The sequence below is a fragment of the Panthera leo genome, chromosome F2 (genome assembly GCF_018350215.1).
Source record: "Panthera leo isolate Ple1 chromosome F2, P.leo_Ple1_pat1.1, whole genome shotgun sequence".
In the NCBI taxonomy this organism is placed as follows: Eukaryota; Metazoa; Chordata; class Mammalia; order Carnivora; family Felidae; genus Panthera; species Panthera leo.
Genome location: NC_056695.1, coordinates 25,091,328 through 25,119,306, shown reverse-complemented (window position 1 = coordinate 25,119,306; position 27,979 = coordinate 25,091,328). Strand labels below are relative to the sequence as shown.

At 36.4% G+C, this 27,979-nt stretch overlaps 1 protein-coding gene across 1 annotated transcript; it reads right to left on the bottom strand.

Annotated features, from left to right (window-relative positions):
• Positions 1-325: 325 nt before the first annotated feature.
• On the bottom strand, positions 326-27,979 carry HNF4G (hepatocyte nuclear factor 4 gamma). Its single transcript, XM_042923720.1, has 10 exons — positions 27,844-27,979; positions 24,787-24,958; positions 18,681-18,775; positions 15,738-15,844; positions 14,025-14,180; positions 10,913-11,000; positions 6,179-6,331; positions 5,814-6,050; positions 4,632-4,754; positions 326-465 (listed from the first exon to the last, which is right to left on the bottom strand). Exons 1-10 carry the CDS (start codon positions 27,977-27,979, stop codon positions 344-346), a joined length of 1,389 nt encoding a protein of 462 aa, XP_042779654.1. The 3' UTR covers positions 326-343.

Below are 27,979 nucleotides of genomic sequence, written 5' to 3'. Positions count from 1 at the left end.
TCACATCACAGTGAAGCAATTATTTACAGATTTAAATTAATATCGAGACAACAAATGAAAGTAGTACGTAAGATTCAGCTGGTTCCAGAGCAGTGCAAGGGAGGTTGGAAAAATATACTATACAAACATATTGAAACTCAGATATACATTATTTGCATCTGAAAGTTTTAAACAATAGCAACAACAAACAAAATGAGCATATAAACAAGAAAAGAGGATACCATCTTACAACAGCACCATGAAGAAGCCTTGGCTAAGAGTTTGCCAAAAGTACTATCCTGAGTTATTTTAAGACCAACAAGTTTTCACATTTACGCAGTGCCATTCAGGAGTAAACATATTCTCACAATTGCTTTTGTTTGGAGAGAGGCTGGTGTGAAATCACTGAAGCTTGGTTTGCCGCTATTTTGTACTGTTCTTGTCCAGAGCCTTGTGGTGGGGAAGGGAGTGGGGTCTCAGGAGTTGCTAAAAAAGAATCAGAGAATTGTATGTGATGGTGACAGTCACCCTGGCCCGGCCTAGTAAGCCCTGCATGACACCCATATGCATTATTCCATTTTGGAGATATTATCATATATATGAAGATCATATATAAAGTATGATTATCTAATCCGTTATGAGCTCACTGAGGTGCTATTGGAGTTGCACGGCCCTCTTCCCTCCCAGATAGCATCCAAACAGAACAGAGATGCTTAAACTTCTTCATAGTCACTCAACAGTCACTTACTGTCTTTCTTAATAGCATTTATGAGCATTTGATTCTCTCACAAACCCAGCAGAAAAAAAGTTAATGAAGAGTATGAACAGAATGCCAGGTTGTTGTTGTTTTTTTTCAAATCTTTGAAAACAACTGTACAATTTTTACAATGAAAAATGCACATAAAATATATTTGGTTTGGATTCCACTGACTCAAACATAATAGACGATATAAAAAGTTAAGACATTTTGCAAGTGCTTTGAAACCTATATCGGAATTAAAAACATCTGAAAAATACTGGCATTTTGCTTCAAAATTATTCTATTACAGTTGAGCTCACCCATCCCTTCCTCATCAAAGAGCAAGCCCAAGTAATTGAAAAAAGAAGTTACAGTGTGAATACTTCATTGTCTAGAATAGTATTTCCTCCTATTGCAAACGTTTACTATATTATAAAATAATCTGGGAGCTATCTTAGATTTTTAATTTTTTAAAACTTGAAATATTTTAATATTCACATTGGTTTTAATTCCATATTTAACAGAATGAATAGAAAATGTTTGATAATCAGCCTGAGGCACTGCAAACTGTATAGACTTTTTTTTCAAAGTAGCTTTTAAAAATTGATACAAAAATAAGAACACTTCCTTTTTGCCTGATCTTTCACATATTGACTTTATATTATTAAATATGGTTGGAAACAACATATTTACGTACAGTTTAATTAACAAAAGAATAACCATATTTGCTTTAAAAATTTTTTTCTGGATATTTGGGATGAATCTAAGACTGCCAGGACATGCTCTAAAAGGCCAGGAAAATACACATGAACTTAAATTTATTTTGTGTGTATGTGTAATGTTTTGTTTTGCATAAAATATAAACTATTCCAAATAGGTGCTAACAGAGGAAGTTTTTCCTTTACAAATGGATTCTCATAAATATTATGTTGAAAGAGGTAAAATAAAAATGAGAAATGTGATGTGATTTTAAATAGATTAGGGTCAGCAAATATGCTTTTAAAAATACTAGAAAACTAACATTTAAAAAGTACAAGATTCAACCACCAGCAGAATTGTTAAACGTTCTTGCCAGCCAATGCCTATAATGTTTAATATGTTGTTAAAGTGTTTTGTTTTCTGGGTTTATGAATAACTAATCCCTAAGAGAGATGACGTTGGACTTGCCCTGTCTGCTCTTGACTATGAAAGGAATATGGCAACATTTGCTTTGCAAGGATGGTCCCAAATTGATGTCTTTCAAACACATTTCAAGTTCTGTTTCCATAATTTGAGTTATGTTTTAACAATTTTATTTCTGCCTTTATCATGTAGTCAAAGAACTTTGTGTTTCGGACACTATTTACACATAGGTTTACCAGGGGCTGTATCTAAAAGGCAACAGGGATAATACCCATTTCTGTGGCCTCCACTTTCCCTACACCACTAGGTAGCAGTCAGGTGGTACTCACTAAATTGTCACATTTGTTTGAACATTTCCATGAAACCACACTGTAATTAGTTACTGAGGGCTACTGTAAATTCAGTAGTTAATACAGACACACATAATAATTATATCACAATAACTCAAGGAATCTCAGTGAGTTAGCTGGTTTAGTGTTAAGAGGAGATAGATCAAAGGTAAATGTGGGAATACTAAGTATAAACTCAGAAACGATCCTAGGTATTTTGTCAAATACAGATTTTTATCTCTGGAGTAGCTTATGAAAAATAGAATTTTTGTTAAATCTGCAATATTATCATATTAACTTTGCTACTAACCCCTACTATTTATGTAATCATTTTAGTTCCAAAGTGTTTTCCCAGTGGCCCTCACTTTGCACAAATCTGACATGCATGGATTTCAGTTATTACAGCTTGGATAAATAGCACCAGTCTGGCAAAAACATGGCTCAAATTTCATTTAGCATGGTAACTCACAATTAACTGTGAGTAACTGCATAAATACAAACTTCACTGCGAACTCTTCGGTCTACATGAATCACCTCAGTAACAGATGTGTATTGCGATCAGTAACCAATCACATCACATCTTTAAGTCTGTCTGGGATGTCACTGAACATATTTTATTCAGTTCATGTACTGACAACTAAGTGTGTAGTTGTGTTGCCTCCTCATCTCCTAGTGATAAATTCTCATGACATTTTTCAAAAAAATGGACAATTAAAACAGAATTGGCAAAAAAATAAAATAAAATAAAAGAAGCAAAAAGTGACAATGCAGGAAGTGAATGGAACATGGATGGAGCTGCAGAAGAAATAGTTCCCCTGGGAATGCAGACACTGCTGCTCTTTGAGTCTCTAAATCTGCATTCTGTGAAATCTTGCTGTTTGCAATAACGTGGATGGAGCTAGAGTGTGTTATGCTAAGTGAAATAAGCCAATCAGAGAAAGACAAATACCATATGATTTCATTCATATGTGGAGTTTACGAAACAAAACAGATGAACATATAACATGGGAAGGTGGGGGGAAGAGAAGAGAGGGAAACAAATCACAGGAGACTCTTAAGGATAGAGAACAAATTGAGGGTTGATGGGGGGGTGGGGAGATGGCTAGAAGGGTGATGGGTACTAAAAAGGGCACTTGTGATGAGCACTGGGTTTTGTGTGTAAGTGAGGAATTACTGAATTCTACTCCTGAAACCAATACTGCACTGTATGTTAACTGAAATTTAAATTAAAACAAAAAAATAAATCTGCATTCTGGGTCTTAGTGAAGGTAAAGTGATGGACATTAGTGAAAAAACTTCATATTAAATAATTTCTCAGAGATATTTCAGACATGGAAATTGCAAAGGGTAAAATCTTGGAAGCTGATCCAAACTTCCCAAAAGAATAAAATTCATCAAGGCATAGAAAAGATGCTCACTTCCACTTGCAATTTAGAACAGAGGAAAGCAGGATGCACTGTTGAAACTATACTTCATAATTTTTTTACAGATTTTTAAAAAATGTTTTTTTATTTATTCTGAGAGAGAAAGAGGGGACACAAAAGGGGAGGGGTAGAGAGAGAGGGAGAGGGAGAATCCCAAGCAGGCTTCACGCTGTCAGCACAGAGCCTGACGTGGGGCTCAAGAGTCAGACGCTTAACCAACTGAGCCATCCAGGCACTCCTTCTTGATAATTTTTTAACAAACAAACAAACAAACAAACAAACAAAAACATGTGAATTCTCATTGTATCTAATGCTTACATTACAGTGTCTTAAATAGATATTAGGATTATTATTATTCAGCTTCACTATAGAGTTACAACCTGTAGTTAGGAGAGTTCTTAATGTTTCAGCAAACACTTTTATTTATTCATTTTTAAATGTTTATTTTAAGATAGAGAGAGAAAGGGAGAAAGCATGAGCACTCACACACACACACACACACACACACACACACACACACACGTGAGAACAGGGTAGGGACAGAGAGAGAGAGGGAGAGAGAAGATCCCAAGCAGGCTCCGTGCTGTCAGTGCAGAGTCCAACATGGGGCTTGATCTCACAAACCATGAGATCGTGACCTGAGCTGAAACCAAGAGTCTGATGCTTAACCAACTGAGCCACCCAGCCACCCCGGCAAACATTTTTAAAGGTCACGATCAACTATAATTTTCCTATTGATTATTAAGATTTCCTTGCACGCTTCTGGCTTGCACAGTCCTTTTCACAGCCCTGCACTACCAGGCCAAACCAGGACTGCCTGTACATTCTGTTTTATGCACTCACATCCAATTTTAGGGAGCAAACCCATGATCCCTAGGAGAACAAAGACTTGCTGAATATCACAATCTCCCACAGTGGAGTCCTACAGAGGAAACTGCGCCTAAATTTTGCTATTGCTGGGTACTGATAGATTCTTTCCCCAAATTCCACTTTTTCTTAATTAAGTTTAAAAAATATTATGGTTGGCAAAATACTTACAGATCTGGTCTGTATGAACCAGTGTTGACATGGGACCTAAAAGTATAGTTTGTCCAGTTAATGGATCTTGAGACAAATGTGGGTGCACCGGATGATGGAGATGGCTGGCGTCATTGGAAGCACCTACAGAAGATAAAAAGATGCTTGCGTTAGTGACATTTAATCAGCGACAGCAAGTTTACCTTGCAACACATGCTTTGATTGACAGCTGGAATATTGCTATTTTTGCAAAGTGCTTTTTGGGATTTCAAAAATAAATTAATAGAACTGCTGCCATATTAAGGACAATGTCAGCTTTCACTGTGCATTGGCTAGATTAATGTTGTATCATGTTATGTTGTATATTAATAATGGACCTTGTGTGCTGTTTCCTGGAATCATTAGGTTTGCTGCCTGTTGTTAAGGCAATTCCAAGAATCACTTACCTCAAGTTTATAGTATTTGGGATCACACTAATAGCATAAACAACTTTTATTTCAGAAAGATGTCATTAGAAACACATTAAGCACCAGAAAACTAAAACTAAAATAAAATAAAATAAAGTGATTTTACAAGGAAATTTAATTTAGATCAGAACACAAAATAAATGATTTCTTAACTTATTCCTGACATTTATTGCAGCAATGAAATCTCATTTTTCCCTTCTCATTGTGTTATGTCAATTAATTATTTCAGGAGCAAAGTGTTTAGTTTTAAGGTATTTACTAGAAATATTTTTAGGTTCTGTTGCAATGCTGGTATCCTTGAGCTTTGAAAGGAGTCATGGCATAGAAAAATATAATACACCCCTAGGAGTCCTAAAAATAGAAAATCCATTTCTATTCACCATATTTGAAAGGATAGAAACTGAGGCAAGAAGAACTGTGTGGGACAAAGATGGCAGAGACTAGTAAGAATGAGGATTTCAATATGTTCAAGTATTTTTGTCTCCATAAAATGGGTTTTGCAGACTTTCTAAATGTTAAAAAAAAAAGAAAAATGAATCCACTATGTCACAGACAAAAAATAAATAGATTCTGCTCCAGAAACCAATACTACCTATGTATGCTAACTAACTTGAATTCAAATGAATAAAATAAAATTAAAAAACTTGGAAGAAGATAAACAAACAGGTCAACCTGTTTGACAGACAGGTCAACAGACTGCAATGCTAATAAATAATAAATTCTTAAATGTACTCACCACCCAGTAACATTTCCTGAAGTAAGTTGTCAATTTTAACCATCCCAAAAAGTTTAACGAATTGTATTTGCTCAATCATTTGCCAGGTGATGCTCTGCAGTGTGGGCAGGAGCAAGAGCAGCTCTCCAAACCTCCCCCGGGAGTCATACTGCCTGTCATTGATGTAGTCCTCCAAACTGAGCTGCACTTGGAACCGCATGTTCTTAATCTTTACCGGGTCACTTAGCCCTTTTGCATCTAAGAAAGGAAGAAAAGGGGCAATCTAAGAGATCGCATCTTGCTAGAGTGTGAGAGAAAATATTCCAATACTAAATAATGGTTAATTTTCATTTTAATTGTTGTTTAATGGAAATCTGAAAACAAACCTGGATCAAAAAATACAATTGCCTTCAAACAAGCATATTCATTGTCATCAATCTGAATTTCTTGAAATGGTCGTACCAACTCATCTAGAACCCGGTTGGCCACGCGGCTGATCTCAATTTCACTGCTGTTGCGGTGAATTACGTAGTTGTTTCCTAGGAGGAAAAAAAAAAAGATCAGCACACCCCAACAAAAGATTGTCGGATATGATTTAAGTTTTCACAAATAAATATTTTAAACGGTTCTTCCCTTGAAGGAATAGGAATAGTACTTTCTTTCAGTAGTGGAATGGAAGAATATATATTGTTAAAATGTCAATACTGCAAAGCTCTCTACACATTCAATGCAATCGCAATCAAATTGTACCAGCATTCTTCTTGAAGCTAGAACAAGCAATCCTAAAATTTGTATGGAACCACAAAAGACCCCGAATAGCCAAAGTAATTTTGACGAAGAAGACCAAAGCTGGAGGCATCACAATCCCAGACTTTAGCCTCTACTACAAAGCTGTAATCATCAAGACAGCATGGTATTGGCACAAAAACAGACACATAGACCAATGGAATAGAATAGAAACCCCAGAACTAGACCCACAAACGTATGGCCAACTCATCTTTGACAAAGCAGGAAAGAACATCCAATGGAAAAAAGACAGTCTCTTTAACAAATGGTGCTGGGAGAACTGGACAGCAACATGCAGAAGGATGAAACTAGACCACTTTCTTACACCATTCACAAAAATAAACTCAAAATGGATAAAGGACCTGAATGTGAGACAGGAAATCATCAAAACCCTAGAGAAGAAAGCAGGAAAAAACCTCTCTGACCTCAGCCACAGCAATTTCTTACTTGACACATCGCCAAAGGCAAGGGAATTAAAAGCAAAAATGAACTATTGGGACCTCATCAAGATGAAAAGCTTCTGCACTGCCAAGGAAACAATGAAGAAAACTAAAAGGCAACCTACGGAATGGGGAAAGATAGTTGCAAATGACATATCAGGCAAAGGGCCAGTATCCAAAATCTATAAAGAACCCACAAAACTCCACACCCAAAAAACAAATAATCCAGTGAAGAAATGGGCAGAAGACATGAATAGACACTTCTCTAAAGAAGACATCCAGATGGCCAACAGGCACATGGAAAGATGCTCAACGTCGCTCCTCATCAGAGAAATACAAATCAAAACCATACTCAGATACCACCTCACACCAGTCAGAGTGGCTAAAATGAACAAATCAGGAGACTTATAGATGCTGGAGAGGATGTGGAGAAACGGGAACCCTCTTGCACTGTTGGTGGGAATGCAAATTGGTGCAGCCGCTCTGGAAAACAGTGTGGAGGTTCCTCAAAAAATTAAAAATAGATCTACCCTATGACCCAGCAACAGCACTGCTAGGAATTTACCCAGGGGATACAGGAGTGCTGATGCATAGGGGCACTTGTACCCCAGTGTTTATAACAGCACTTTCAACAATAGCCAAATTATGGAAAGAGCCTAAATATCCATCGACTGATGAATGGAAAAAGAAATTGTGGTTTATATACACAGTGGAATACTGCGTGGCAATGAGAAAGAATGAAATATGGCCTTTTGTAGCAACGTGGATGGAACTGGAGAGTGTGATGCTAAGTGAAATAAGTCATACAGAGAAAGATAGATACCATATGTTTTCACACTTATGTGGATCCTGTGAAACTTAACAGAAGACCATGGGGGAGGGGAAGGAAAAAAAAAAAGAGGTTAGAGTGGGAGAGAGCCAAAGCATAAGAGACTCTTAATAACTGAGAACAATCTGAGGGTTGATGGGGGGTGGGAGGGAGGGGATGGTGGGTGATGGGTATTGAGGAGGGCACCTGTTGGGATGAGCACTGGGTGTTGTATGGAAACCAGTTTGACCATAAATTTCATATTAAAAAAAAAAAAGAAAGAAAAACTTAAGAACACGTCAAGGATCAATGACATTGATAATATGATCACATGCATTTTAACAGACTCAGTCACTAGTGATAACACGAAAGTGCAGACTAATAACAAGCTAATAATTGACAGGAGAGAAACAAAATATAATGATTACCCTTCCACTATGTCAGTTATCTATTAGTGTCTTAATCATTAATGAGCGTAACACAAAACCTAAAGAAACTTTCTTGCTTACAGTGGATAAAAAGAGGACTCCTTTAGTGGTCTAGGTATATGTAGGTGTAACAACTTTTGAAACACAACTTTAACAGGCCTAAGTAGATGAATTCAAGAAAGTTTAGAAATTGAACAGAGACTAGACTCCCTAATCCCTGAGGACGCTCCAATTTAGAATGTCTCTGGCTGTAAGTGACAAATAGTATAGCTACGAAAATATTAGAAACTAGAAGTTATTAGAGCTCCTAAGATAACAGCTAAATTGTTATTTTCTGATTTTATAAGAAGTCAATATTCTGAATTCTTTCATTGCAGGCAAAGACAATCTTCAGTGTAACAACATGTAAAAAGATCTAAAAAAATACAGTCTTGCTCTTATGAAAAGTTAGTTTACCTAATTATTCAGGGTAAAACAATTTAGAAATAGGTAGCAAATACATTTGAGTTTTTAAGTATACTGTATTCAATCTATAATGAGAGCAGTATTATAGCAGTCTTATAAATGCAGGAGAGTGTTTAATAGAATCTAAGAGCATTGTCTCTGCAGTCACATTATGTGGTTTAGAATCCTGGCTCTATCCCTTACTAGCTTTGTGACCTTAAGTTAACTTTCTCTGCCTGCATTTCTTCACCTGCAGAATAAAAGTACGTACCTATCCCTTAGGGTTATCATGAGGATTAAATGAGATAGCATGTATTTATATGTAAAGCACTTAGAGAATGCATCTTGCATAGTAAGTCCTCAATAGATATTAGCTATATCTATTATATTAGCTATATCATATTATATGTGAAAAATATATCATATTTTATTTATTCCTATTTTGGGTTAAAATATCTAACACAAAGACATAATGAGCAATCTAGTCATCATTTCACACAGCCAGACAGAAGTGGAGATAATAATCATTACAGCCATCTCAACTCTCTCAACAGGAAAACTAATTTTAAAAGGTAAGTAAGGTGGGTGGATGGAAGCAATTGCTTAAGGAAGACAAAAGCTTCCCCTTGTGTCTTCTTCCCCCATTCAACCTGCCATCCTACTTTGTCGCTTCCAGCACTACTACTTAACTATCAGGATTTTCAGACATAGTCACCAAATAATTTTTTTTACTTGGGATTTTGCATCATATCATAGGCAATGAGATCATAGGAAATAGACATGTTCCTTGGAAGTGTATAAAACAAGTTACAAGTATTAAGCAGCCACTGAAGGAGTTGAAACAACACTGAGACTCCAATAAAGTGGTCACATAAATCAGCAGTTATTTGTCCTGATAGGATTTAAAGATACTTCATTATTATGTTTATTGAGCAACATTTCTCTTCTATTTTTAAATCTTTTCCCTCCAGTTTTATTGAGAAATAATTGACATACATCACTGTATAAGTTTAAGAAGGACAGCATGACGGTTTGATTTACATATATTGTGAGATGATTACCATGGTAGTTTCAACGTTTTTTTTTTTTTTTTTTTTTTTATTTATTTTTGGGACAGAGAGAGACAGAGCATGAACGGGGGAGGGGCAGAGAGAGAGGGAGACACAGAATCGGAAACAGGCTCCAGGCTCCGAGCCATCAGCCCAGAGCCTGACGCGGGGCTCGAACTCACGGACCGCGAGATCGTGACCTGGCTGAAGTCGGACGCTTAACCGACTGCGCCACCCAGGCGCCCCTACCATGGTAGTTTCAATTAATGTCCATCTTCTCATGGATACAACGAAAAAAGAAGGAAAAAAAATCCCCTTGTAATGAAAATGCTTAGAATTTACACTCTTAACAATGTCCACACATATTATACTGCAAGTGTTAGCTCTAGTCATCATGTTGTACATCATATCCATAGTATTTATTTGACTTGTAACTGGAAGTTTGTACCTTTTTTTTTTTTATTTTTTTTTAACGTTTTATTTATTTTTGAGACAGAGAGAGACAGAGCATGAACGGGGGAGGGTCAGAGAGAGGGAGACACAGAATCGGAAGCAGGCTCCAGGCTCTGAGCCATCAGCCCAGAGCCCGACGCAGGGCTCGAACTCACGGACCGCGAGATCGCGACCTGAGCTGAAGTCTGACGCTTAACTGACTGAGCCACCCAGGCGCGCCAAGGAAGTTTGTACCTTTTGACCACCATCTCCAACTTATATTTTAAAAAATTTTTAATGTTTATTTATTTATGAGAGAGAGAGTCAAGGTGTGAGAGAGGAAGGGGAAGAGAGAGAGGGAGACACAAAATCTGAAGCCGGCTCCAGGCTCTGAGCTGTCAGCACAGAGCCCGATGTGGGGCTTGAACTCTCAGACCACAAGATCATGACCTGAGCCAAAGTCAGATGCTTACCAACTGACCCAACCAGGTGCCCTCTCCAACTCTTATTTTTAAATGTTAATGCACCCGAAACATCTCAATGCCTTCTGAACTTCGCTGCAATGAAGTCAAGGAAACATAGGGTCTTGAATGAGGATACAATTAATTAAATCCAATTTGTGAAATGAGAGTACCATTTGACAGTGTCTTGAATGCTTGCTACATACAGAATAGATCCTGCGTAAGGATGAAGCATGCATAATTTCTTCTTAAATTAAAAAAAAAAAACTTACCCAAAAGCAAAATATCTTTATACACCATGGATCTCTTTGTCGCTCCAAGCAGTAAATGTTCCCCTGCGTGAGCTCTCAACAGTGCCACCTTAATGAAAAATTTCAAGTTTAACAATTAATTATAAAATATAATGATTAAAAGATGGTATAATATGTATCTGATTAATTCAGTGCTCTTTAAGCCTGGGACCTTTTTTTTTTGGTTTTAATAAACTATAATATTCATAGATGCTTGCCATCATTAAGCCTTCTATTTTTCTATTTCAGCATGTCAATAGAGTTTTACTTTTCATAATTTCTAAAGCTTAGAAGTCAATACAAACAAACAAAATAGATCTGGAGTGAAATAGAATCAAACAGAGTTCAAATGCTGCCTGGTCATACCTGTTGAATCTTAGATAAGTTAACCAGTATGTTTGGGACTCAATTGTTTTCATCTGTCAAATGGTGGTAGTGATAAAAATCTCAAAGGTAGTCATGAGGACCAAATAAGAAAACATATGTAAAAAACACTCTATTATTACACATAATAGGCTGAATCAACAAAAGCAAAGCAAGGACTTGTGGCAAACTAAGAAGAGGATGGATAACCTCATTGCTGACACTTTGTAGACTGAGGCTAATTGCACTAAGCTTTCAACTGAGCTTTATGCATACGCTCAACTGTCTACTTGCCATCACCTCTAGGAAGACTAGGAAGCATTCCAAATATAAAACATCAAAGTAATGTTTCTCCAATATCTTCATCATCTTACTAAATGGTCTGCTCATCCAAAATGCTTGTTCATGTCAGAACCCAAAACCCATTTTGATTCCTTTCTAGTTGTACAGCAAATCCAGGTACTGCTTCTCCATAGCTACCACCCCAGCCCGAGCCTTTGCCATTCTTCATCTTGCCTGCCACAATGCGCTCCACAGAGCTAATAGTTGATTCTTGCTTCCCTTCTGGTTCCTCCTTTCTAAATCCTTCTTGACAGAGCTTCCCAGATAACTTTTGTGAAACAATAGTCACTTACTATCATCCCTCTCCTGAAAACTCCTCACTGGTTTCTAATTGCCTTTACAATAAAACCCAAAGTTGTTAACAATGGCCTCCCAGGTAACAGCACAATGTTTTGTCCTCCCCCGCTCCTTCCTCTCCCCCCTCTGCCTCCCCCCCCCCAACTTCTCTGATCTCAGCTTATGATATCCCTTGTTCTCTTGTTCTCTTTTCTCTGCACTCATTATTTCAACTTGCCTCAGAGCCTTTGAACATGCTGTTCCTATCCCTGGAATGTCTTGTCCTCAGATGTTGGTATGTTTGGTCCCTTGTCATTCAGGTCTCAAGAAAAGTCACTGATCCCCAATTTTAAGTATGTCTTGCCATTCCAACACAGTCATTCTACAACTCACCCCATTCCATTTTATAGAACTTATCCCCACCTAGAATTAACTTACTCATAATCTGTATCTTTTTTATTGTCTGTCTCTCCCAAATAGAGTGCAGACTTTATGAGAATCATGATGAGTCTGTATTTTTACTGCCAGATCGTCACAGACCCTAAAATGGAACTGTAGTCCCAATAAATATTCGTTTGATGAATTTTCTGAGTGAATTTAACTGATCTAGGATCGGTTTTAAAAATTGTTAAGTGGAGATAATAACATTTATGTCAGAGGTCCTGAGGGGATTCAATAAAATAATGTAATATTTAATGCAACTGAAAGCTACTTCTCTAATGCCTTAACCACACTGGACATTTGCCTGTCCAAGGCTAGTAATGTTATATTGTTAGTATTCAAGCGTCATTTAGCAAATAAAAACCATTTTTGACAGGTTACTAGATTTTAATTTTCCAATTTTTAAATCATTGCCTTCACACATAAGTCAGCAACTTTTAAAGAGGAGTGATAATAAAAATATAAAACTGATAAATAACATAACCTACTTATATGGCTTGGGGTGAGACACGTATGTTTTAGCAATTGAGCATTATTCACTCTGAAATAACCTTCTGAGCTTAGCTATCTTTATGACATGTCAATAACCATGACTCATACCAGGAAGGCAGTTACAGAACATTTTAAGAATGATTTCAGAATTCATAGTACTTTTTTATTTTTTTATTTTTTGGTCACCAGGATTTCACCTGTCCTAGAAATATAACTTCTGACTTCCTATGATCACTTTTTGTTCTGGTTGTATAAATATTTTGCCCTTCTCTGATTTTTAAACAATCAAAATGCACCTTTCCCTTTAATTGTTTGTTTTTGTATATCAGTGATAAAGAACATGGCCAGAGGGTGTAAAAATATACACTGGGCATAATACATATCATGGTTTACTGAGTGTGGGGAATTAAAAATTTTCAAATTATATGCATCTACAAAATATTATAAACTATTTAAATGGAGGCATTAAAAATGAATCTGAAGCTAATAATCTAATTTTCACAGACTAGGAAATTAAAATTCTTAACTATTCATTAAAATGTCTTAATGTATATATGACAAAACACCAAAATATATGTATTATGAAAAGTTTATTGTGTCCGAAATACTATTGAAATCTGTAGACTTCAGAGCATGATTCTAGAGATGCTTTTGCCGAACCCATATTTTTATACAGTAAATGCTAGGATAGAATTGACAACATGAAAGGCAAAATTTTATGTTAATTGCATAGAGTTCCTACCAAGACACCAACACAATCTGTGAGGTTTCTGTCTAGGAGTGGCCTGGTATTTCCATGGAATTTTATATGGCGCCTTCCAAGATACACCAAGACACGAGAGTATACCTTTTCCCTCCCAGACATTTGTCTCACAATGGCCATTACTTGCTATCCTGTTTTTCTTCTTCACTTAAGCTTTTTCAACTCCAAGAGAGAAGATCAGTGTCTTCCTCAACTTCACCCAATTAATAAATTTGCAAGACCCCTAACACAGAAGTTAAACAGTTGTGCCTCTTAATAGAGCAAGGTGACTGGACAAGAAAGCCAGTCTTTCCCTCACAAGATAATTTAACTTGTCAACTATGGTAAACCTATTTTAAATATAATTTAAAAAACACATAAACTGGGCAAAGTTCAAAAATCATTTCTGAAAGCATTCGTAAAATCTTTAACTTATACCTGGTCATCCAGCGGTAACTCACAGAAGGCGGGGATATATTTAGCCCATTCCACCAAGACTAAGAGCTGCTGCTTCATAGATTCGCAGACATCACTGATACTTGCAATTTTCTTAACATTTATGTCAGTGCTTGCTCCAGGGCTTGAGACTGAGATCTGGCATTAAGAAGATTACATTAACTTATCATTTCAAATAACACCTGAGTACCATTTTTCTTTTTTCTATGATTCCAATAAGTAAACACCTTTTGAAGTGGACACTATCATTGCCACAGTATCTTGAAAAATATGAAACATTTTAAAATTGAGAAAAAAAAATACCAACCAGTACAAGTTAAATTGAAAACATTCACTGCACAGTACCATGGCTCTGGGAGCAGTGCCTTCTTTTACTGGCAAACCCATAAAATAAGTTACTCAACTTTCAGGGAGTTTCCTAATTCAAAATGACTATACAGGAAGATATGCAGTATTCACCTGAAATACACTCTGCGATTTTATTTTTAATTAAAAAATGATATTTCCACTAAGAAAGCCCACCTTTAACTTTCAAAAATATCCGAAGAAAACGTTTCCAGTGGATACAGTTTACCAAACTGAGGAGAAAAGATTTAGACGAGAAGCCAGAACTGTAGTAAATAAAAGCCCAACAACATAAAATTAAGAAACCAACTTTTGACTCAGCAACATTGAAAAGCTTAACATGGAATGAAAAAGTTTTCAAACTATATATAATTTTGAACTATATAAAATATAAGTGGCTTCAAAATGCTTTTTTACTAAAGAAAATCTCTTTCTAAAAGTCCTTATAAACTTAATTTTTGAATATGTGTCTGTGTGGTATACATGTCTTTCTATGTGTATGTTTATTTCCTCACAGCTTCCCTTTAAGCCATTTCATAAATGCTCTATACGACTATCAAGTAATCTTCAAATACTGATGATAATGGTGATGTTAGCCTCATCATACTACTCTCATGCTATTAAAAACGAAAGTAGTTGCACTGACTCGTTATAGGACCTGATTAATAGTTAGCTATTTCATAATTTCCTTTACAATAGAAAAATACCATTAACTTTTCTAATGCAGCAATGCCAAAATGAACTGTCTTCAAAAGGTTTCTTCATCTTAATTTTAAACGATTTATTTTTATGTATATAACTAATGACAGACATTTTTTAAACTTTGGAACTGATATTCTCATTCTAGAAGTTTAAAATAATAAACTCTTTCTCCATTGGCTTCAGAATTCTGGCTCTTCTCTTAAATACTTGTTTCCAAAGCTGATGCCAAGATGAGTTCTTGAGTCCAGAAACCATTTTCAAGGAAGCAAGCTCTGATGATAGGTCTCAACCAAACTCCCAAAAAGCCATAGTAACCAATTTTACAGATTTAATCAGTGAAACAAGACAGTGCCCCCAGAACACCGTGCTCCTCATTCAGAATTTTAAATCAACCTCATAAGCTAACTTTTATTTAACAATAGTGCACTGAAATGCATTTCGGTTTTTTGTATTTTTTCTGTTTAAAAACAGGAAGTTGTCCAGGGAAAGTCAAAATTAAGTCAACAGTCCACCTAATATTTTCAAAGTAAAACTGCAACTGATTTAAGTAGTGAGCACATGTAAAGGAACGTAGATTATTTTAGAATTATGCAGAAACAGACATTTGATTCTTTTAAACAGGATTGAGTACCGGTGTGCGTTGCATACCTGGCGAGACCGAATTTCTGCCTGTGCCAGTGTGTTAATGGAGGGGATGTTGCTGCCATCAAATGTGCTCCTTCTGGTGCTTATTCGATCACGTTCATTTTGCACAGCTAGGGAAGAAAATCACAGTATTCACTGGTCAGTTCTCTTCAGTCCACGTCAGGACATACAGTTTAAAGATTAAAAAATAGTAATAAAAAATAAAAATGGATATTTCTTAAAGACCGGGGAAGGGGTTAAGACAGAGGGGGAAGTATGACTGAAAATATGTTTCATTCTGTACTGCTTTTAAAAAAAGTAGAAAGCCAGGCCTGTCAATAGAGCTCATAAAATCCTGCCTTTTGAAACTTCATGGTTGCATGCGTGTCACAAAGTGTTGGGTCAGCCAGTTCAGCCACGCTGTATAACAGGATGACTTTCCATTCTCTCAAAGTTAATAAAACCATAAGATAAGTAGATGAAGAGTATCGCCATAAGATTGACCAAGTCAGAGAGTGAGTGTATCCACTGTTAGAAGATATGAGTCATAGATTTTGAAACTTCCATATTCGTTTTTTTTTCCTTAAACACTAGCCAAAATGGAAATTAAATTTATTTAGTGAAGGTGAATTTAAGCTTGCAATCTTATAATCTCTTGCGAAACCATGTCCTTGGGACAGTTTACTAACATTAATAAAGCAAAAGTTGCAGCAAGGGGTCTCTCCCGAGAAGAATGAGGTTTTGAACATCAGCATTTTGGAAAGATGAAGACTTCTTAAGTATTATACAAAAAGCTTCTAAGAGAGAGCCAAATTCCTTATTGAAAACTACATTTTAAACATAAGGAAGAGTGAACAAGGGAGTATTACCTTGTATACCTGTCATACAAAGAATAATACAAGTCAAATATCAAACTTAGTGTTTAGAACTTAGGAGATAAATTTATCTTCTGTTAACCAAAAAGAACAAAAACAAGGCCTATAGTCCTTAAATCTTTTTAGATCAATATTCTACTCTGTATTGCTGGAGAGATAAGACATTACACTATTAGAATTTTTTATGCAATTATTCTCCTTAATACTAAAGAGATTCATCAGTTCCTATGCCAAAATCTACTATCTACCCAAACATACTATTAACCACCAACTCATTAATTTGGAAGAGAATATACTGGACTTTTGCCTTTAAGAGTGAGTAGTGTTTAAGTTGGAGTGAATCATTAATATTTTATTTTAAAATCATATTTACTGGTAGCTTACTCCTTTTTTTCTCCTCCCACAGAAATTGTCATTGATTTGTAGCCCAGACTGACTCATGTGGAAATGCATATGTGGAGATAAAAAATTAAAATGTAAGCTATGATTTTATGAATCTCATTTACATGATCAACCCTTGGAAACATGCCAAAAGAAATTCTGAACATTTGTAATCTTCTTACTGCTATCATTTTTGACATAAAACCATGTTTATATATGTTTCCATCTAACTAACTTTGATATTATGCTATTACTGTAAATAAGAGAAATATATCTACTTTGAAACCCAAAAGTTACTTCCTAGTCTATTTAGGAAAAAAAACAACAACAATGCATTATTCTATGAGCAATAGAAGACATGATTTAACTATTTTTGAAAGTAATTTTATTTCAAAACCTGTACACTCTTAAAGGAAATACAGGATGGAGACTTGTTTATACTTTTGTAGGAGTAATGCTGGGGTTCATGTAGAAATAGGTGAAGTTGACTGACAGAGTATATAATTAATCCCATAAACTACTGAATATGCCATTAGAAATAAGTCATTTTGTAATGACAAAGTGCTTCTCCCTTAGTTCTGTAAACTTTATTTTGCCTTTTATTTTGAGATTAACAGTCTGAATGAAACTAATGGAATTTTTTGTCTCTTTAAAATATTGTGACAAAGAAAAAATGAGTTATGTTCAAGATAGGTATACTTCTGCAGTGTATTAACCTGATTTAATTTTTATGGTTTGTAAAATAGTTCTGAAAAATATTTCTTTGTCTATGATAGGCATAAGCCTGTGACAAAACTGAATAAGCATAAAATCTTGCAGAGGCTCATCCCAACAAATCCCCCAGATTTGTTTCTGAATTAACCATATTTAGGAGGCGTGCCTGGGTGGCTCAGTCGGTTAAGCATTGGACTCTTGATCTCTGCTCAAGTCTATCTCACAGTTGGTGAGTTCAAGGCCCATGTTGGGCTCTGTGCTAAGGGAGGCTGCTTGGGGATTCTCTCTCTTTCCCTCTCCCTCTGCCACTCCCCCATTTGTGCTTGCTCTCGCTGTCTCTCTCTTCTCGAAATAAATAAACATAAAAAATAAATAACCATATTTAGAATGTAGGATAGTATAATCAGATTATTTACTATGTTTGAAATGCAATTAATGCACACTAAAATAGAGTATCTACTCCATTGTCTCTGTTCCTCAATAGAATGTAAGCTCCCTGAGAGGAAGGACTCTTTTTTTCTGTTATGTTCACTGCTGCAGCCTTAACGCCATGAACAATTTTTAGAAAGAAGTGCTCAATAAATATTTCTTAAATAAACAAATGAATGAGCAAAAAGCTCATGTTTAGTCAATGTTGATGAAATGAATATATTCAGTTGCTATTGACAATAAATATGTGTTTAAAAATACATTTGTAACTTCAACCTATTAATCAATTTTGACATTTATCTTTGGAACGTGGTATTGGAATATTATTTAGATGATAATTTTGTTTCCAGGGATAAGACAGTAATAGAGATAATAGTTTCTAGAATCAGATAGTCATCAGAGACTAGGTGTCAGTGTTCTTGGGTAAATTCTTACACTCAAGGAATTATAGATTCTTCATTTAGGCAATTCAGAACACAGGTGAAAAGGTTATTGTGATTAAATTAAGATGTATATTTTTTAACACTTTTGCTTAAATAATTGTCATTATTATACTATATATTATTACCTTCTTTTTTCATTCCTGCTCTAAAACACTTTCTTAATCGACAATATCTACATTGATTCCTTTTGTCCTTGTCAACAACACATTGCCGACTGAACCTATAACATCAAACAAAGAAAGATTAGCTTGCAGACAACTATTTATTTATTCAAAAAACACACAAATGAACAGATAAATAAAACTTGAATAAGTATGGTCAAGTGTGGCCCAAAAGGAATGTATAAGAACAATTACCTGCGACATTTCCAGTCAGTGATCAGCATGTGCATGGAAATGCCCATCAGCTGATGAACAGATCAATAAAATGTGGAAATAAAGGTTTCACCTCTCATGCAGTCTTTACAGTAAAATAAAACCGAATGATATCTCACTTCTCCCCGGTATACATTATCACTTCAATCATGAGTCATGAAAGCCAAATCTGGTTTAAAAATCTTTGACATGTGAATTCTAATTGCTTATTACTAAATGGTTTCAGTGTAATGGAGAATATATCAGGACTTCATTCCTCTGCTCCTTTCATGCTTTGCTCTCTTTAAATATTTTCTTATTAATTTTAAATGTGCCTCACATGCAATTGAAATTGCTCTAACTGCTCAGTTACATAACCAGAGGCACAGCATTGAGCGTAGTCTCTGTATAATTGGGTACTACCTCACACTCACTAAAATGGCTATAATCGGGGAAAAAAACGAAAAAACAGACAATAACAAATGTTGATGAAGATGTGGGGAAAACTGGAGCCCTCATACTTTGCTTTTTTTTTTTTTTTTTTAATTTTTTTTTCAACGTTTTTTATTTATTTTTGGGACAGAGAGAGACAGAGCATGAACGGGGGAGGGGCAGAGAGAGAGGGAGACACAGAATCAGAAACAAGCTCCAGGCTCCGAGCCATCAGCCCAGAGCCTGACGCTCGAACTCACAGACCGCGAGATCGTGACCTGGCTGAAGTCGGACGCTTAACCGACTGCGCCACCCAGGCGCCCCTGCTTTTTTTTTTTTAATACATTGCTTTTTGTAATATAAAATGATGGAGCTGCTTGGGAAGAAAGTTGGGTAGTTTTTTGAGAAAAGTTAAACGTTAGAGTTACTCTATGACCCAGCAATTACACTCCTGGGTATATACACAAAAGAATGAAAGCATATGTTCACACAAAAATTTGTACATAAATGTCCACACCACCATTATTCATAATAGCCAAAGTGCAGGGACAGACCAAATGCCCATCAGCCGATGAACAGATCAATAAAATGTGGTACACAGACACGATACCTATTATTGTTTGGCAATAAACAGGAATGGAGGACTGATATGTGTTACGACACAGATGAACTTTGAAAACACTATGCTAAGAGAAAGAAGTCAGACACAAAGGCTACATATTATACCCAGGCATACCTGAGACAGACTGCTGTTTCATACCACCACAATAAAGCAAGTATCATAATAAAGTGAGTCAAATGAAATTTCTTGCTTTCCCAGTTCATATAAGAGTTATGTTTACATTATACTGTAGTCTGTAAAGTGTGCCACAGCATTGTCTAAAATAGCGATGTAGTACCTTAATTAAAAATACTTTATTGCTGAGGTGCCTTGGTGGCTCAGTCGGTTAGGCGACTGACTCTTGATTTCAGCCAAGGTTGTGATCTCATGATCCCTGAGATTGAGCCCCGCATCGGGCTCTGCACTGACAGTGTGGAGCCTGCTTGGGACTCTCTCTTTCCCTCTCTCTCTGCCCCTCTCCCACTCGCACTCTCTCTTCCTCTCAAATAAATAAACCTAAAAAAAAATACTTTATTGATAAACACTGCTAAGCATTATCTGAACTTTCAATGAGTTGTAATCACTGATCACCATAACAAATGTAATAATCATGAAAAAGTTTGAAATATTGTGAAGAATTACCCAAATGCGACACACAGACACAAAGTTGGGAAAATGGTGCCAACAGACTTACTCAACACAGGGTTGCCACAAACCTTTGATTGTAAAAAACACAATATCTGTGTAGCACAATACAGTGAGGTGTGTCTGTAATTTAATTTATATCAAATGTCCAGAAAAGGCAAATCTATACAAATAGAAAGTGGATTAGTAGTTGCCTATCATTGGAGGGGAGGGAGTTAGGGAAATGGGGGGGGGGGGGGTGACTGCTGAAGGGTATATTGTCTCTGCATGGTGACAAAAAGTGTCCTAAATTGGTTGAAGTGATGGTTACACAACTCTGGGAACATACTCAAAACTGTGTTGTACACTTAAAAAAAGAGAAAAATACAGTCTCTGGAATCAGATGTGAGCTTGATTCTCAGGTCCATCATTCACTCTCTTTTTTTTCTTTAAGTTTATTTATTTATTTTGAGAGAGAGACAGAGATAGTGAGTGGAAGAGGGACAGAGAAAGAGGGAGAGAGAATCCCAAGCAGGCTCTGTGCTGTCAGCGTAGAGACCGACTCGGGGCTCGAACTCACAAACAATGAGATCATGACCTGAGCTGAACCAAGAGTCAGACGCTCAACCGACTGAACCACCCATGTGCACCCACCATCCGCTCTTGGTAGGACTTGGGGATATTATTTAACATTCCCAAATTAATTTACAGTTGTCCAATAAGAAGGAGCTGCAGTAAAAAATTGTTGTGAGAAGGTATTTTTAAGGCTTTGGGGCAAATATCAATCATATAGTAAAATAATAACGTTTTCTAACAATAATAACAAAATGATAAAATAATAACAAAATTCTATCATAAAATTGCCCACATGTATTGGTATATTACTGATTATTTGTGGCTGATTATTAATGATGGGAATAAAGAACTATTTTGTGATCAATAAAAGAAGATATTGCTTCTGAAAATGATGGGTAGCTACTTTACACCGAATGAATATAAAGCCTACTATAAATGAATTGAGTCAGAAGAGAGATATTTTCAGAGTGAGAAGAAAAGAATTGTTCACTTGGGAATGCAAGGCTGAGGAGGCTTCAGGAGAGGCAATTGGATTAGCAATAAATACAAGAGGAAAACACACCCAATTAACATTAGTGAAAAATTTGAATAAACATTTTTATTAAACACCTGTACAAGATCCTGGTGTAGGGAGTTTAAAAAAAGGAATATTACCTGTCTCCTCTATTCAGGGAAACTAGAGTCTAACAGAGTATACATACAAATTTGCAAACAGCCATAATAAAACAAACAAACAAAAAAAAAAAACAAAAAAAAAACAACCATAATGTGAGAAGTATTGAAACAGTAATTTAAAGTGCTTTGGGAGGGGAGTGCCTGAATGGTTCAGTCGGTTAAGCATCTGATTCTTGATCTATCTCAAGTCTTGACCTCAGGGTTGTGAGTTCAAGCCCATATTGGGCTCCATGCTGGACGTGGAGCCTAATTAAAAAACAAAACAAAACAGGGGTGCCTGGGTGGCTCAGTCAGTTAAGCCTCTGACTTCGGCTCAGGTCATGATCTTGCAGTTTGTAAGCATGAGCCCCGTGTTGGGCTCTGTGCTGACAGCTCAGAGCCTGGAGCCTGCTTCAGATTCTGTTTTTCTCTCTCTGCCCCTCCCTCGTTCACACACTCTCTCTCTCTCTCTCTCTCTCTCTCTCTCTCTCTCAAAATAAATAAACATTTACACACACACACACACACACACACACACACCCATATATATATATACAAAACAAAACAAAAACAAAGTGCTTTGGGAGGGAAAGTCCAACTTTAATGTAAGGAAGAGTTAAGAGTGGAAATGAAATTTGCACATCTGAGGAAATGGATAAATTTGAGACCAGCAAAATCTGAGCTTAAGAAACCTTCATGGTCCTACACTTCCATCATTATAATAACTATTTTCCAAATGGAAAATCATAGCATTTGCTTAATGCCAAAATATGTAAAGAAGGCTAAGTTGGCAGCAATACTCATGTTGGGAAGGTGTGAGGACTTAAACTCTATATGTGGTGGGAATATTTCTTTAAATTCCAAAAGTTGCTACAGGAACACTCCTTTCTCACTTTCCCATCCAATAAGGAAGGGAATCTTGGAAGCCCGTGGTGCTGATGTTCTTTGATTCCTACAAGTCTGTTGGATCACACCATTTTTCATATGTATGTATTACATCTTTAACAGAACACATGACTCAAAATATATTGTAATTTTGATTACAATACATGTAATTTTGTGTTTATTTTAGCTGTTAATTTTGTAAAAGCACTCAATATTTAATGTAATCAGAGAAAAACATTTTAATGAAGGAAATTTACTTGGTCTACGTTTTACCTCTAGAGTTTTGAAATATATAAAAGCAAGAGTCATCTAACTATGTATATATTTTTGTTTATCAAGACGATTTTAAAGTAGGGTATTCACATTTTTTAAACCAACTTTAAGCCCTCCTGGAAAAATTACTGGAGAATACTAGTTAGCTATTCAGAGAGTTATTAACTTTTTCCAGATCCCTAGAAATCAGGTTGCACCATATTGTGAGAGAGTTAATTTTTTCCTAAAGGTCTAATTTTTCCTAAAGTAACATAGCTTTTCTATACAAGCTTTTCATCAACAGAGCAAGCATTGATATTTTTCTCTTACCATCAGCCATTCTTTAATAGTTCACATTTAAGAGACCTAATCTGCACTCAAGAACTGTCATTCTCGGGGTGCCTGCATGGCTTAGTGGGTTAACCACGGCAGACGTCAGCCCAGGTCATGATCTCACAGTTTGTGAGTTTGAGCCCCACATTAGGCTCTGTGCTGACAGCTCAGAGCCTGGAGCTTGCTTCAGAGTCTGTGTCTCCCTTTCTCTCTCGCCACCCCTCCCCAGTTTGTGCTCTCTCTTTCTCTCTCAAGAATAAATAATAAACATTAAAAAAAAAAAAAAAAAGAACTGTCATTCTGAACACTCAAGGTGGAACATCTAACCCTAACTTGTACTATGATGTTAACTAGATATTATTTTTTTGAAGGCCTACTAGAAATACGTGACATATACAGTACAGTTAAATATGTTTTAGACAAAACATTAAATTCAATGGCAAAATTGTGGCATGACAAATATATTTAAAATTTTGGGACTGAAAATTTCATTTCATTCACTGACATCAACAAACTACCAAAATCATCTGCACTTTTATAATTTTGTTTTAAAAGACTCAGGCTGTGAGATGTTGAAAATAAAATTATTACGCAGAAAAATACACAGATTGGGAATCCATTTAAATATAGATTTAAATATGTCTATTGGTATGTGAACATGTGGTAAAACAATAAAGAAACACAAAGAAAAGCCAAACAGCAAATTTCAGACAGTAGTCACCTCTGGGAGAGAGGAGAGAAAGAGAAAGTGATAGGGGAGGTGGGTTCACTAGATGCTTCAACTATATTGATCTAGGTTGGGTGGTAAGTATGTGGGGTTTTTTAATACATTTGTGTCTAAAATGTTTCATAAAAAAGATCCACGCTGTAGGAACGCATCCTGCATAGGCACCCACATATCCTCTTTTCTTAATGAATTCTTAAAAAAATTTTTTTTAAATGTTTTGTTTATTTTTGAGACAGAAAGAGAGAGAGACAGAGTAGGAGCAGGGGAGGGGCAGAGAGAGAGGGAGACGCAGAATCCGAAGCAGGCTCCAGGCTCCGAGCTGTCAGCACAGAGCCTGACACGGAGCTCGAACTCACGGACCACGAGATCATGACCTGAGCCGAAGTCGGACGCTTAACCAACTGAGTCACCCAGGCGCCCCAAGAATTCTTTTTTTTTTTAAATGTTCATTTATTTTTGTGGGAGAGAGAGAGCATGGGAGCATGCACGTGCATGAATGGGGGAGGGGCAGAGAGAGGGAGAGAGAGGATCTGAGGCTGGCTCTGTGCTGACAGCAGAGATCCCAACGCAGGGCTGGAATTCATGAACCATGAGATCATGATGGTGAAATCAAGAGTCAGAAGCTTAACAACTGAGCCACTCAGGTGCCCCCACATATTACTCTTAATGTAGCTTACAGATTTTGTTTGTAGAGTTACAGAAATATGAAAGGACTCATCTTCTTCCCTTACTTCTTGCACACCATTTTGAAACGCCTCTAAAGGTAACTTTCTTAAAAGGAGCATCTCAAGTACCTGCAGGAATAAACGTGACTCTTGCGTATGCTGCGTCTGAAGAAGCCCTTGCACCCGTCACAGCTTGATGCTCCATAATGCTTTCCTGTCGCTCTGTCCCCACATATAGCACATAGACAGTTGACACCATTGTCTGTGGTATTCATACTTGTTGTCTCTGGAGCAGAGCTCTCTGTTGAAGAAAAAGCAGAGTAGCCTTCAAGTTAATACTAAGTATTTCTTTGTTTAAGTTACCCTACTAATGATTCACAGGCTCAAAACAGTCCATTCCTTGGCTTCTTGGAGTGCACCAGGGGTCTCCTTTTAACTGCTGACCACTTCTGCCAGTCTCCATTCCAGTTTCCCTCCTCATATTTCTGAACATTGAGCTTTGGGATACCAGAGGTCTCAGTCCCCCCAAATAAACTCTTTCCCAAGGAAAGCTTATCCAGTCACATGATGTCAAATATGTGTACGATGAAAAATCCCCAGATTTTATCTCTAGCCTTGATGCCTTCTGTGAGTATCAGTCTGAAATGCCCAAATACCTATTTAACAACTTCACTTTGAAGTTTAATAGGAATTGCAAATTAATGTATCAAAAAGAGAACTCTTTATTTTTCCCCTGAACTTGTTCTTTTTCAGTCTTCCTTATGTCAGTTAATGGTACCCAGTACTTGGGATCAATGACATGGTAGTCTTCATTGGATTGTCTCCTTCATTGTTCGTATCCAATCTAATAGTAAGTCCATGTTTGGAACACATATCAAATCCACGACTTTTCATCCTTTCACCAAGGCAAGTCGTAAGCGATCGACTATCATCCTTCACTTGGATTACTGCAATAGCCTCTTATCTAATTTTTCTATTTCCACCCTTGCTCCCTCCTCTACTGTTTATTACCCCAAAGTGCTCTTGGAATGAGAAATTCGCCTCCTATTAGCCTTCTGCACCCAACCCTCAGAAACAGAATAAAGTTTATACATCATGTAAAGCCCTGCATGGTAAAGCCCCCTCCCACCTCTCTGATCCCATTACTTGGTACTACTTTTCATCCTGTTCGCTGTTCTCCAACAATGTTGCCTTTTTTACTCCCTTGAAGCCTGTTTCCATCTCAGTCTTTACATTTGCTGTTCCTTCTGCCACCAAGAAACGTTCTTCCCCAAGGATGTCTGTGAGCTGCTCCAATGTCACACTTTTCTGTGAAATAGTCTCTGAACACCCATCTAAAAGAGTTAGCTCTAATCCGCCCCTCAAGTAGAATCTAGAACCATGCTTATTTTTTTTAAATAGCTGCTTCATTTTTTAAAACTATATTACGTATGGGTCTGTTCATTTATCGCCCCTCTTTAACTACAGAATATAAACTTCATGATGTTAGAGAATGCAGATCTGTTGTAGGCACACACCCCCGTCTTCCAGCTCTCAGAACTGTGCCTGGTGTAAAGTGAACATTTAATGCATAGTTTTGAAGGAAAAGACTTAAAAACCTCCACATGAGTGTTTTCATTTAAGTATTTCTTAAATAAATCAACATAAAATTGTATGAAAATATCAACATGGTAACAGCTCATCATATTTTGAATATAACAAAAGGCAAAATTAAAGGTTGTGACATCCGATTATATTCTGTGAAAATACATATATTCTACTTACTGATACTTTTGAGTAGGAAGACATTACCATATATAATTTCACCAAGTTAAGAAAAACCTCAATGGGAATAGGTTTAAGGGTTAATCATGTGACATTACAGCGTTTAAATCTAGGAACTTTTCTTTTGGTAACATAAATAAAAGAGACATTAGGAATATGGCAGCTAGAAGTATCAGGATTGATTATATTCTAGGAAGCTTTTGGAAGTAGGAAAAAATTCAACTCTTGTTTCCAGTTTAATGCTATACTTAATATATTGTTAACAACATTATTCTAAAACACACAGCATAGACAACACTTGGAAAAGTCAGTAGTGTTAAGTATTTAGGGTAAACCTGCCCTTACTATTTAGTAATCTACAGTCTTTAAAAAAAAATCATGATTAATCTGACAAACACATTATTAAATGTCTCTAATCAAATCTAAACATAAGGAAGAAAAATAGTGACTTCCTAAGATTTGAACCTAAGATTACATTTCTTTTTAATTCTCTTTGTGCTAAAATTTCAGAATTCCTTTTCTGGTGGTTTAAAAAAAAAATCTTCCCACTAATAAGCTATTGTTTATTTAAATATAGCAAGAATAGCAGTTGTAAACTTGAGGAGCATAGCAGAACATTACCATATCCTGAGTACAAGATACATTCTCAATCCTGAAGTACACACACACACACACACCCCTTTCAAAGTATACATAATTACCGGATTTTAGGAGTTCTAACAATTACAGCTAATCTTGGACAAGATTTTTACTTGAATTAAAGTCTAAATACAAAGTCAACAGTAAACTGTTGTATTTATTATTCAAATCCGCGAACTCTAGACAATTCATGCCTTCTTTAAAGTTAAAATGTTACAGTAGATAAATACCAAGGGCTCCGTGAGGCTAAACATTAGCCTGTCAAGTAGTAAGGTTATAATATAAGCCTTTATTTCCTTTCATATTGTGTTCGGTGTTAAAACTTGATAGTCATTTTAAATGCAGTTTCTCATCAGTAGTCACTGAGAACTGAAATGACAGGGGTAGGCAGCCAGTAAAGCCTCCCGCCTTCCGTATGTCATTTTAAATACTGCATAGAAAATGTACTTCACAGCCAATCTGCCAATATTACCTACTGCTGTGATTTACTGTAAATAAAGTAATGCTGAAACTGTTCTTTTTACTCTGACAGGCCCATGACAGAATTCTGAGGTCACTTTATTACACATAGCTTGACTCTTTAAAAGCCTCCACATAAAATAGCCGTAGCATTCTTAATTTAAATTTTGTGACGAAATGCAAAAGCTCAGATTTGTGGTCTTAAAAAACAAGCTCCGAAGTCTTCAGCAAGAAAACTCAGAGCTACCTCCTGAGCGGTAGCTCACTTTTAACCCTCCCGTTATACCTACTTTTCTCTATACCTACAAGCAGATGAGAACTCACCGTTTGAATTATATAGAATCTGCATAGTTTCAAACTCCAAGGTTGTATACGTTGGGTCCAAAACTTCACTGTAATTTGCCATGTCCATGTCCAGTATTGGTTCCGATACCCTCATCATTGACTGAGGAACACACAT